Source organism: Drosophila sulfurigaster, chromosome 2R (assembly GCF_023558435.1).
Source record: "Drosophila sulfurigaster albostrigata strain 15112-1811.04 chromosome 2R, ASM2355843v2, whole genome shotgun sequence".
NCBI lineage: Eukaryota > Metazoa > Arthropoda > Insecta > Diptera > Drosophilidae > Drosophila > Drosophila sulfurigaster.
In genome coordinates this window covers 19,237,701-19,251,404 of record NC_084882.1, presented here as the reverse complement: position 1 = coordinate 19,251,404, position 13,704 = coordinate 19,237,701, and the positions used below count along the sequence as shown (strand labels likewise).

The window sequence follows — 13,704 nt, the reverse complement described above, 5'->3', positions numbered from 1 at the left end:
TAGTGCTGTAAAACACTATAATTATTACTTTCGGCTAGCACAGTAATAGCTACCAACAGCTGTTCTCAGTTAAATTATTATCGCACGTGTAATTTTTGTTTTGCAAATAATTTTGGGATAAAATGAAACCTAAGCCGCAAAAAAACCAGGGTAAAATCAATAAAAAGCAAGCAGCCAACACTGGAAAATCAAGCCAAAGGCAAAACCCCAATTTTAAGCATAAATTTAAGCCCAAACAGGCAGCGACAGTAAGCGCATACTATTCATACGTAAGGTTAAGCAACAGGCTGGCACGGCTCAATATTTTCTACTTCTCTTTTTAGGAAAAGAAACCCAACAAGCCGGAAATAAGAAAAATGATACGCCAGAAGAAGGCAGCGGAGGCCGAGGCGGAACGCCAAAAGATCAAGCAGGAGAAGGAGGAGCGCATCAAGGCATATAAAAAGCAGCGTCTCGAGAAAACCAAAGTGATAAGCAAACGCACCCAACGTGGGCAACCACTGATGAAAGATCGCATGCAACTTTTGCTCAAGCAGATTGAAGAAATGAAGCGACATTAAAAGAGCGAGGTGAGTCAATCAAGGCCATATACTATAGTAATTCGACATCAAATTCGACACTTTTGCGAAACTTCCGCACACGCTTCAAATTAAATTTAATGCAACCTGTAATAAATTTTCACGCCCTTTCACTTCCGGCCGTGCGCAACCCTTTGATTACGCGCTGATTCTTATTCCGTATGCTCGACATAAGTGTGTTATATGCAAATTTTGTAGCACTGCAAATTGGTTTTTTTGCCAAACACTTTTGGGTCTTATCAACGAGCATATTTTGCTTCCTGTGTGCAGCTCCTGCCGTCAACCCTTAAGGATAAACACGCCAACTAATTCCCGCGCGTATTCAAAACTGGTCGACAAGGCAATTTGTTGCCATCAAAGAGTCTATTGAGTTTGCAACTTTTCACTGATACATTTTGCATAATAATAAAATTTAAGTTTTATAGCCATTTTAACCGTATCCTTGCAAACGCTTTGGCAGCATTTAAATTTTATATATATTGATAATCTCAAAAAAATATCAAAGAAAAAATGTTCCTATAGGTTCTTATGGTCCACTATCAGTGTAATTTTGATAATATTTTTAAGCTGAAATCAGTCAAAGTTTGTTTCATACACTTTAAACGTTGATAGTTTAAAGTTTAAGCTTAAGGTCTGATCAATTGTTTTTTATAAAGATAATATATATTTCGTCTAATTTCAAGGCTATCTTTAAGAAACTCAAGAATCTTTATGCTTCTGATTTGATAGCTTCTTAAAGCTAAAAATTGTACAATATCAATAAGTTTACAAATATCAATAAATATACTTATAATTTGTTTCCATAGAAGTATCTATTGTATGCTCGAAGGTTCTACGCGTTTGCTTATCATAAAAGTAATTAATTAAATGACCTTACAGTGCAAGTTTCACTGTTTTTCTTAAGGTATCATCCTTAAGCTAATATCACTAACCTAGATTGACAATAAAGCGTATTTGTCCTCATATAAATTTCTCAACTTTTTTCTTGACATTTTATAATAATACATGTAAAGTGTTATTGGTATTTTACACGCTCTTTAAAGTTTCATATTTATTGCGTTACACATCAAATAAAAGTCCTTCTATCGACACAGTGCAATAATCGCTGTTGTTTTTAGATGGCATCCTTAAGCTAAAGCCACCCGCCTCAACCCTTTGTCATTGACATCCCCTGCACCCAGAACCGGCAAAATAACAATCAGCATGTGGTCTCATATCCGCAGCGAGCGTTCAATGCAAACAAACGCAATTTTACTTTTGTCATATTTGGGATATTGCAAAACTATTGCGATAACCCTTTGCTGACTGACATCCTGGGTGGGTCGCGTCTCGCACATCCTTGGGGCAGCGCGATGCGATGACACAAAATCGCACTAAATCAAAAATTATACTTTATACAAATAAAAACGACGGCGTCGTCGTCGTCGTCCTCGACGTTGCACGCAAAACAGCGGAAGTCCTCGCTATAGACCCTGTGGCCATAAATCTCATATAGTTAAATATTGAATTACGAAGGATGTAGGACGCAGAGAAAAGGGTTTTTCGTATTTTCAATTTTGTGGGTCAAAAGGATGCTCATACATATGTTCATACGATGCGAATTCCCTTCTCCTCGAGAGTTTCCTATTCCGTTATTCCCACTATGTGTGACATTTTTGGCCTGCGTTTGTTTTGTTCCATCTATTTAATAAAAAATCTGAAGTTATGAGTACTTTTGTGCCACGGGAGGGTTTCGAAGCGCCGTTTATATGTCGATAATGAATAGTTATGGTTATTTAACGTCGAGGGGCGAATCGTGCATTAAGGATGCTCGAGGCATTCACTTGAATGTTTTGTTTAGGTCGCTTATAATGCAATTTATGCATGTTTATATTAGTCGCATTCATTGTGAGCACTCAATGGGTTAACACACTTATCATCAGATTCGCGTTTCATTGATCACAGAATTAAGCGAAGATGGGGGTTTACTTTCTTCCATTGTGTTATTGCTGAGCACGTTCGACGTAATTCCCAACAGTTGATAACAGTTGCTCTATGAGGTCATCACATTTCAATAAAATCTTCGGGGCTTTAGAATATTTAAGAGCATCACATTGAAGCAGCATGATTCAGTCTGTTTGGTGATTTTGTTTAAACAATTTGATCATTTCAATTTCAATGAAATACTTCAAGTTCGAGTGGCTTTTGCTGATTGCCTTTTTGATGTGCATTGGCGATATTTTGGCAGCACCGAAGCGCAAGTCAAAACCCAAACCCAAATTTCCCATAAAGTTGCCAAAAATTAACATAAATATTCATCATAATAGTAAGTTTGATTTTGGATTCTAAATTTTCAACTATATTTAATAAGAATTTCTATTTATATTTACAGATATTCACATTGGTTGAAGGGCAGCTCGTTCTACAAACTAGACATAAAGAATTTGGAATAAGTTTCACTTAAGATATTTATAGCTTCATCCCTCTATGTTGGGAGGTTTTAAGTATAGCGTATATAAACAAAAGAAGCGGAGTTTAATGAGTGCAGAACTGGGCATTCAGATAAATCTCTAGACCCATTTCATAATAAAGTTATGTTTATCTTCTGCAAATATTTTGCCCAGTCTATTCAAATTGGCGGCATAACTTACCGGCTTTTTGTATCTTGTTAACGACTTGGGCGATGCTAATTAAATTCCTGCAATTACAAAACAAAAACAAACAAGACGCAAGCTTGAGTTTTCGCTTTTCGTTTTCGCTTTCAGCTGCCAATGCAGATAAAAAATCTGGCCCCAAATTAACACCCAGGGTGGAGGAGTTTTTGGATTTCGACGAACTGTGAATTGTTTTGCCAAACAATTCAGCAGGACGCAGTTTCCTTGCATAGTCCTCACATAAATTCCGCTCTGCAAAGAAGTCGGATTTCGAATTGGCTGCGTTATCTTGGCTAAAATATTAACGATTTAAGCTTAATTACAAATGGGTGGCGACGTTGCCCGCTCGCAAATTAACTACTAGCCGCCCGGGGAGGAGAGACACAAGTGGAGACTCTGGGGGGAGTCTGGAGTAAGTCAGTTCGCCAGCCATTAGGGTAATTATTTACAACAATTTCAAAATTTAACACATGAACACACACACAATAAAATGGCGGACCGCAACAACAAAATGTTTTGCATGCACTTTTCCATGTACTTTTTCCGGAGTGTAGTAGCTCATAAATAACGGGAGGTCGGGCTGTAAATCAAGCCGAAAAGGCGTTCCCTCAATGTGCATGTAAATTTACAAATTTTTGAACAATTTGCAACACTTTTTGGCGAACACGCGACCAAGCGAATAAAAACCGAGCAGAGCAACCCCTTTTCGCCCGATGTGCGCATAAATTTCAATTAAAATTGAAAAGCCATGAAAAATGAAAACCCCCGAATGACAAAAAGTTGTGGTCACTTTCGAGTTGCCCCATGTGGCTGGTTTTTCGATTTTAATTGCATGCAGCAGGTGCAGGCAAGCATGAAAGTGGCTTCAACACAGGCTATGGAGCATGGCACATATTCGAAAGTATTTTTTAATTACCAAACAATTTCGAGTATTTCACAATAATTGTCAAATTGGTCAAACTGTTTGAAGTGTGCAGGCAAAGGCTAAAATCAAGGGGGGAAGGGTCAAGCAAGTGTTAATTTATGCAAATGAAAGTGAGCGGCAAATTGAAATTGATGGCAGCATATTTCACACTTCACTGGAGACCGAGCGAATCCATCAAAAATAGTGCGATAGTCATCGGACAGCAGGACCAGTGGAAACTATAAGCTGACACTAAAACCATTGAGGCACTTGAGCTTGACAACAAAGCAGCGCACATGGCATCATGCTTAGGGGTTGATCCGATTGGCGATGCTCTTTAACTTTGCCGTGACACGTGGCGCTTCCTTTTTCACACGCCAGGCAAAAGTACAGTCGACGCCTGGCTCGCTTGTTGGCAACTGTACCACTAGTGTCATCATTATATAACCTCACAAAACAACATAACACAACAAAACACAACACCACATAATTCACTTCCGGTGCGTAGAGTTGTCATCCCTTGTGCTCGTTCGTGTGTTGTTTAAAGTCGCATAACTCAAAAATTAAAGTGACCATGCGACAATTTTCAATTTTGAACATTGTCCATAAATCAAATTGCGTTTACGAGTAGCCGCAGGACATCATGCGATGTCAGGACATGTCCAAAAATTACTTCGAGGGGTGTCTCGAGTTCAAAGCGCACAACTGCTTACACTCTTTTGATGAGTTTATTGAAAAATTGCGTGACATTTTTTTGTGTTTTGTTTTGGGTGGTTTTCGAGCCTTTTTCTTAGGTTGTCAACACTTCGTCCTGCCATGTGTGACAGTTATGAGCATTTCCAAATTCAATTTAATCAAAGTTTTTTTTTCAGGGGCATCGTCAAGTGGCAAAAACAAACAAATAATCGCATTAGGCTTGCCTCAGAGAAGCACTGAAAGAGACAATGCAATTGTTGTCTACGGATTTGTGGCATGTGTCAAAAATTTCAAGACACATGTGTCCATGTGGACTATTCCTATGATTAGCAAGCACTAACGATGATGCTTGCGAAATTCAATTTTTAAATTGGCCACCAGCATTGTTGTCCCCCTCCCAATGTTTGGGCCATAAATCTGTAAGAAGTCTTAACATGTCAGCGCCACTTATTTGCTTATTTCTAAACATGGTCGGACTTTATTCAAATGCCAAGCTCTCTTCCATTGAAGAACATGCAACAGGAAACGGGAAATGGCAACTGGGGGACATCTTTTGGCTTTCTCCTTTTGACTTGGCTACAAATTCCTTTGGCAAATCCAGCACAAAGCCGGTGACTTTGATTTATAACAGCGGGGCGTGGTATTTTTAATTTACAAACCAAGGCAATCCAGTGTCCTGTGCAACCCTTTTGCCTCCTGCCTACTGCTTTCTGTCGTCTGTCTGCATAATTATCTGTGTGTTTGTGGCAGGGGCGTGCGTCTTGTCCTCGACTTGCCACGCAAATTTATGGCCAGAAACATCTCATTTAAATGGCATGCGTCTTAAGAATTCTGCCCACTTTCACTTTGTTTAATGAGTTTTTCTCCATAATTGCCAGCATTTGTAACTGCTTTATAATGCTGTCCAGTGGTCAGTTTGATTAATTTGCGGCTCTGGAGAACATCGATTTGATTGTCCCAACTACAAATCTGCTTTCAAAGTCAAACAAATGATGACTGCATCAAATATCTCGGAGAGTGGAGGGAGATGCCACTTGAATGTCGTCAACATGACAATAACTTTCAGTAGTAATTTCTGTAAAATTCTACGACTTCGTAACTAATTAGCGCAAACCATAAAAACAATGAGCGTTGCGGGCGCGAGACGCGAGACCACAAAACTGTCGCACAACCCTCAGGGCAAGGATCAGAGGACGAGGGCTGCCGTCGTGCACCCTTACCGCAGTTGCTAATGAACTTTGACGTGATGTGCGATGACGCTGACGACGATGACGACGACTACGATGATGATGATGATGGCAAAGGATGCGGCGTCAGTCAATGTCAACAAGTGAAAGTCAGTCAGCCGCCGATGGGGAGGGGATAACTTTGAAGCGATGTCGTTAAAAGAGCATAAAATGCATTAAAATTAAAAACGTGTTAAAATGCTCAAAAATAACTTGTTGTCCTTAAGATTTTAATGAGCTCTTAATGAAGCGCCACAAAAGTCACAGAACACTAGCTTCAAGCTTCGTAGGTCACGCGTCGTACAGTCGAATAATTTGCGCCTCATTTGTTGTGGCGTCTCTCGCCTCGTTGCGTAGTTTAAAAAATCGTAAATTATAAACAACTTTTTAATAATGAAAAAAAAAAGCAGAAAATACAGTGTTGGGCATATGCTGTCTGTGACTTTTGTTGCTGCCCATAAATTATGTAAATTTCCTTCAAAAATTAATAAAAAAAAATGCGCAGAAAATAAGAAAATAATAATATGAAACCAATGGTGAAATGTGCCTCTAATAAGGTCTAAGGGCAAATGGTCACACACACAACAACAGCGGGTAGTCTGCACTTTAGGGGGCGTGGCCGAAACGCCTGTGCTCTTTTTTTGTAACCTGAAAAATATGCCCTTTATTTCACATTTTGTAATTTGTTTTTTTTTTTGGGTTGTAAAATGCGTTGAAATATGAGTAAAAAATTGCCACATTTTCCAGGGGCCGGCAAATGGATTCTCTAAACACAGTTTTTTTATATTAGATTTTTCTGTCCAGGGGGTTGATCAGGCGTAAGTCGTGGGAATGGGCAATCGGAAAGTAAAAATTCACTCGACTGTTTCAAAGTGAGCAGACAACCTGCAAGCTTCCCTAGTCACACATACCGTAATCACAGCCAAGCTAACTACATTCTTTTTGCGGGATCCGAGAGTATCCACACATAAATTAAACATCAGACATATGCAAAGGCGTAACAACGACAACGCAGGTAAAATTTATTGGAGGAAAAAAGTGCACAAGGAAACTTGACAAAAATCTACACTGTGCAGCACGAAGAAAATTTATTTTAAAATACTTTTAGTTTCTGTTTTCATCACTTGTTGTCTTAACAAAAACACTTAATTAAAAGTAAGATATTGTATTTTAAATGTTGTGAAACTTCCATTTCATTTGACGGTCTTTTGATATTATAAGAGTATGGATATGAATTATGAATTGATATTATTTCATATTATATAATATTGATATTATTACATTACTATTTTTCATTTTTCTTCGATTTTTAAACAAGAATAATATATTAGTGTAAATACTTTCCTTATACCAAGATAGAATTTCGAAAACTTTTATAATAACAAATGGAAATGGAAAAAATGAATTTAAAAATATAAAAAATTTTATTTGTAATCATGTTTTTTTCGGAAATTTCTCTTCAAAAAATGTATGTCAATAATTTAAAAACATTTTCAAACTTGACAAAATAATGTTTTCTGAATGTAAGATTCTATGAGAAATTCATTTGTCGCCAGCGCGTTGCACGGTGTAATTAGGATAGGGCTGCTTGTGTGGCAAAGACACGCAGCGGTAAAAGCCACTTGCAACTCGTTTTGTGGCGGCGCTTAATTTTTAATGCCAGGCCGTGAAAATTTATTGTAGCGCCACAAATTTGAGTTAATCTCTGTGTTGCCAAAGGACTTAAAAGCGGCAGCTACGCACGGCTGATGATGTTGCAAGTTTATCGGGTGGTTTTTCTATGTCTCTAATGGAATGAGAGTGCTTCGAAGTTAAGTTTGCCCCGGTTGAGACTGTACTCACTGATTGGAGTACAGGACGTGTCGCGTTGTCTGTTTAAAGTCCCAGATGAAATCGACGCTGATTTGATGCCACTTGCCACTTGCCACTTGCTGCTTGCTATTGCAGCTGGCAAGTCAAAGGATTTGTCCAAGGGGCCAGAGGTGTGATAAGTGCTTTTCTATGCGTCGCATTGCTTTGTTATATCTGCCACTGAGACGGCATTCCGTTGAGACATGCTTCAATTTGGTCATCAATCAATTGGCAAACTAACGAGCCGCATTTCGATGCCATGTATGTGGCATGCTTCACACATGAGCATCCTGCATGTCCTGCCGCACACAAAAAAACCGAGCACGTAATTTCGCTTAGCCGTGCTGAGCTTTTCAACTTTTCAGCATTGACCATGAGCGATTGGATGACTGGAGAGAGTTGAGAGCCAAATTGAAAGTGAAATTGAAATTGAAGTTTAGTCAAAAGGGGTGAAGGGTTTATTTGGCCGCTATAAATTACACAGCCACGCCCATAGGAAAGGCTTAACGGCACCATAAATATTTATTAATGAAATTAACTGCACCGTTGCCTGAGACAACGCACAAAATTCAAATATCAACGCGAGCTCGTTCAAATAATTAAAATTCATGTTCTCGCTCCGAGAATTTCTAGAGTTGGGGTCGCATCCGCTGGGGAAAGGCAGTGGGAGTTGGGTTGGGTTGGGCTGGATGATGCTATGATCGCTCTTTGGAAAAAGCTGATGATAACGCAATTTTCAAACGCCATAAGGCCATTAAAAGATGGAGATGGAGATGCAGATGGAGTTGGAGCTTGTGGAGCCCGCTCCAAAACTCATGCTGAGGCTACGGCATTTGGCGGGGATTCAATGAACGCACAAGTACTAAATATGAGTTGGCGAGGGCAGTTAAAGAAGTTGAAATAAAGGTTTTTAATTGTATAGAATATGTTTATATTTCACCAATATTGCAAAGAATCAACTATTCTTTAGAAAGTAAAGAAAGTAAAAAATACGATTAAGACTATTGCAAAGAATCAACTATTCTTTAAGAAGTAAGGAATTTGAAAAAGACCAACGAATAGCGATTCTATTATTCCTTTAAAGCGATTATTATAATGCACTCAGCGACTTACATTATTGCGTTTTATATCCTAGAATTTATTTTAAGGTTTCAAATATGAATAAGTTAAATTATTGTTATAGAATTAGCTTCGTTGGAGTTTGTGAAAAAAATAAACCAAATAGATACTATTATAAAATCAAAAACTCTTTACATTCATAAATAAATAAATTTTATGATTATTATTTTTCTTAATTTTAACTTGACAATGTTTATTGATAAAATATTTTATAATTTACGTCATGAAATCTTGACCAGAATCACTTAAAATTAAGCTTTATATATTGAACACATACATGACATCTTTTCTCGAAATTTTTGATCTTAAACTTAGCTTTTCTATCAGCAACCCTTCATTACTCCACTACATTATTATTAACTCCTTATTATTAACCTAATGTCATGCATCCATTATTCTACTATCAAAAAATAAAATGTTCTGGATTTCTTTCATAGCCTTTAAAGTCTTTTCTTTTAACAGTAACTTTGTTGGCTACCCACTTGCCCACATATGGCTTTAAAGCGTTTTAACTTGAACTGCAGCCCATTTGCATATGTCTACACATAATTTACAAAATTATAAAATTATAACCATAATAATTACGGCCATGAGGCGTCGGCGGAAACGTGTCGCTCCCGCTGTCTCTGTTGCTGTGGCTAACCAAAATGGCGGCTGACACAACAGTAAATGTATGTGTGTGTGTGTTGGGGGGCGTGGTCATGTGCCATCGTATGTGGTTAAGTGGTTTTCCAGGTTTCCCAATGGGTAACTCGCGCTGAAAACTGAAAGTGGCGCCCATTTTAATGATGAGCAAATTCAATTTAACCATTGTTCATCTGCAATTCATGTATTTTCATTTCAATTTCCATTGCAATTGTCTTGGCCCCGACGCTGTTTAACTTCAATCCCAAGGGGCGAGCTTGACAGGGGGAGGGAATGGAGAAAACGGGAGCATTTCATATGCGGCGCATTCAATTAAATTGGCATAAATTATACGCTTTGTGCGCAGATCAAAAAAGTTCTTCTACCTACTGCGGAAAACTACTGGGCATCGAGCGGAGCATAAATCAACCGCTTTTGACAGCTTCAAATGCAAATCAAATGTAAAGGAAACAATTCAAAAACATAAACTTGTCGACCAGCCAACAATACGGAAATTTCGGGTCGAGTTGTTCCCCAAGAGAACAAAATAATGGGAGGGGGAGGTAGAGAAAGTCCTTGCCACATTGGGCACGCTCTGACTTTCAAACAGCTCGGCAGCTGCGGATTAGCGACGGCGTTTACATGTTAACACTCCACTCCACTTCAGTCTAATTCATGGCGATGCCAGACCAAAAGATATTACATTTCAAAGCAATAAAACGCGTGGCCCTTCCAACGATTTGTAGCGTGTCCAGCACAACATTGCTTCTTATCTTTTATTCTTGTATTTTTTCTCCTCATTTTAGCCACGTTTCTGTAGATTTTTCTGTGGTAATGAGGTGCTAATGCTCTGTGCGTTTTTTCCTAGCGATTTATTGGCCTTCTAATTGTGTTGCCTGCTTTTAGGCGCCTGCATGGAATATCTGATTATTGCAACAGCTGCCCAAGTCTTAAGTGCGTAAATCACTTTTATGACTTTTTAATGAAAACTTCGATAAACAGTTGAAGCCCTTGCTATCTCTGCATTATGTGCATATATTTTGTAAATTTATAACTATTACTTACACACGATTAAATAATTTTAAGCTGTGATCAATCGTTGTTCTGTCCCTCTAAGATTGATAAACTTGTGTGCTATTGCAACGCAAATTGCAATCATTTGTTAAGCATAAACCCTTTGCGAACAAAGCAAACAAGGGTGCTGTGAATCTCTCTCCTTCCTTGCCTAATGAGCTGGCCATAAATGGAAATGTCGTTTTTGGGGCCATAAAAATATTGAAGCTGCGCTCGGACTTCTTCTTGGCTCGTCTTGATAAATGATCAAACAAATGCTCAAAGGTGGTTGGAGGGCGTGACGAAAATCCAATCAAGTTGTATAAATATTCAGCCGGAGCACAGACTGGACAAGTGTCCATTGTCCATTGTTCCAATAACAAAACTAATATAGAAATTAGGTGTGTAATGTGCTGAGCGAGCTATAAATATTTCTTCTCTATTTTTTTCTGCCTTGACAAAATATTTGCAAAATGCCTGTGAGTTAGGGTAGTTCTACGTTCTATATGGATTTCTCGAGGGTGTCTATTTCAAGTGTTTGCCACATCTGACATTTGTCATCATGATTCGGCCATAAATACAAACTGCGCATTCATAAATAAGCATTCATCCAAGCGATAGACTTATATGAAAGTTTTCCTAGTGTTTCCCCAAGTTTTTCGCTAATGCTGCAAGTTACGCTACTTAACAGATATTTTTCCGTTTTTCTGAGCAATTTCATTCCTGACTCGCCAAATGGTGAAAGTTGCAAATTTGCTGCAATTCTTTTCTCCGGATGCTTGATTTTTCAGGGATTTTCAATTATCATTTTACTATACGTAGAAAGCAGAAAAAATAGAAACTAATAATAATAAATAATAATAATAATAATGCTTTGTAATTGCTGGACTTAATACTTTGTAAAACAATGTGAGAAATTTAATAACTAAAATTATGATTTTAATATTATTATAAGCATAAAAATATTTGTTAATATCTTGGTTAATATTGATGGTTTGTTATCTATAAATTTACAAAAATTATGTAATTGATTTATATTTGTTATTATAATTTTGCTAAAATTTTGAATTTTCAATTAGAAAATATGTGAGATATCAATGTTAATGTTAATGTTTTAAAGTCTTTTTGAAAAACTACATAAATTATTATATAACAGAAATATTTTTTCTCATTACTATTGTTAAGATTCAGACATGCAAATAATTCATAAAATTCGCCTAATTGCATAATCAATGCCATTTATTGACTTGTTCTTTTACAATATTGAAAAGTATTTTTTATAAATCTTTGCTTCCATCAAAAGCAGATAGATATATAAATAAAATTTAAGTAATTTTAACAAACTGTTTGAAATAAACTTCTCTTCCATCAAATGCAGATTCAACGCTTGTTAAATCTATATTGATTATTATCTTAACTTTCAATTTTACAACAATTTTCTTTGTTCTTGAATATTATTGAAGCAACAAAGTGTTCGTAATAAATTCTTATCGTCTATCAAATTCAGACACAATGCTTGTCAAATGTGGTTTGAATCGAACACTTAAATCACCTGCAAAGGCAAATTGTTATCAAAAGTGAGCAATGCCTTTGCTTATCGTTTGTTGTCCTGTCGTCTACTCCTTTCGCTGCCGCTGGGCAGGAATTCTAATTTAAATTTTATTATGGAGTTGGAGTGTCTGGCTTTGATGTGTGTAGCGTTGGCATATCAAATGTGAAACTATCGATAATGATGTTAATGCATTGCACATGAGCAAACAAACGTGATGAGAGGCATCGGTGAGGGGGTCGGGGTAAGCATAAGTATGTTGGAAACCACTTAGAGGCCAAACTCAAGCGACAGCCGCAATTTCAACTTCAACTTCAGCTTTCAGCTTCAGCTCCACAGAACTTAATTAAGGACGGTTGAGGCGGTGCCTCATATTTGTCAATGGCAACCAAGCAGCCGCAAAAGGCAAACAATCATGGGTAACACACACACAAACACATGCACACATCAATCGCCTGTCGTCTGCAAGGATGTGTGTGTGTGTGTGTGTGGTGGCAATCCTTTAGCTGGTGCTTGCAGGATTTCATCACTCAGCCGCCTGGTGACGTGAAACTATTTTAATGTGTTGCAATTAAATTAACATAAATTTCGAGACCAGTTAACGCAGCGAGCGCAGCCTTAGAAGTTTGTAATCCTTCTGGCCGTCTGTTTGATTTTGATGGCACACACGTTTCTCTTTTCTGTTGTTTTTTAGCCCAAAAAAAGGGTAGAAGGAGGTCCTTTGGCCTTTTGTGTTGACGCATCGCATGCAAATCGCGCCCAAGGCCCAAGTTGATTGACGCCACACGACGCGTTAATAACTTTAGCAACGCCCTTGTCCTGCGGCACACTTTGATGACGATGACGACGACGAACACGCCACGGCTCGATAATGATATTCTTAGTGATGATGATGATGTTGCACTATCTGCAACTAACTAGAACTATGCTGTAGATAATTATAGTGTACGTTGTGTGTGTGCGTCGTTGTCGTCTGTCGCTGTTTGTTTTAAATCGAGCTCTCCTCTATTTGTTTATTATTTAGCGCCAACCCATTTCTAGTCCCAAACTCTGTGTCTGCCTGTCTGCTTGTCGCTTATCCTTCGTGTCACGCAACCCAATTATTTTGTACAAACATGTAACTGTTAATTGGCAGCTTGTCTCTTGGGTGCGACATCTCCTACTCTCTGTCGTTGTGTTTAGCTAGTTTTGGCCCCAAGCCATGAGCTGAGATTGCTTTGGCTGAAGGGATTAAACTTAGTTCTCCAAACTTGCATTGAACAATTAATTCCTTACAAAAGAAAATGATGATTATTGCAAATGGTGGGAGTTCGAAAAGGGTTTCGACGTCCAACTAATCATAAATAAATAAAAGCAATTATGATTAGTATTCGATTGAGTTCTTCACATTAACAAATCAAATTTACATAAGAGAAATCGATTTGAATCCAATCTAGCGTCGTAGTTCATTGAAAACCCATACATCAAACAT

General features: G+C 37.9%; 2 protein-coding genes across 3 annotated transcripts in view; both read left to right on the top strand.

Moving 5' to 3' along the window:
* LOC133837668 (endothelin-converting enzyme 1-like) overlaps positions 1-13,704 on the top strand; it is a 113,552-nt gene that overhangs the window by 4,641 nt on the left and 95,207 nt on the right. The window lies entirely within an intron of this gene.
* Positions 34-3,171, top strand: LOC133837674 (thyroid transcription factor 1-associated protein 26). Of its 2 annotated transcripts, XR_009893847.1 has the most exons (4): positions 34-248; positions 324-569; positions 2,751-2,883; positions 2,950-3,171. XR_009893847.1 is itself a non-coding variant. In XM_062268515.1 (3 exons), the coding sequence occupies exons 1-2, from the start codon at positions 123-125 to the stop codon at positions 558-560; spliced, it is 363 nt and encodes a 120-aa protein (XP_062124499.1). In that variant the 5' UTR covers positions 37-122; the 3' UTR covers positions 561-569; positions 2,950-3,171. The 2 variants fall into 2 exon arrangements, 1 of the variants encoding a protein (XP_062124499.1); XM_062268515.1 differs by lacking the exon at positions 2,751-2,883 and having other exon boundaries at positions 37-248.

Coding starts and splice junctions, on each gene's coding strand:
- LOC133837674 (XM_062268515.1), top strand. CDS start 123: ATGAAACCTAAGCCGCAAAAAAACCAGGGTAAAATCAATAAAAAGCAA. Junction 249..323: donor AGCCCAAACAGGCAGCGACA/GTAAGCGCATAC, acceptor TTCTCTTTTTAG/GAAAAGAAACCCAACAAGCC.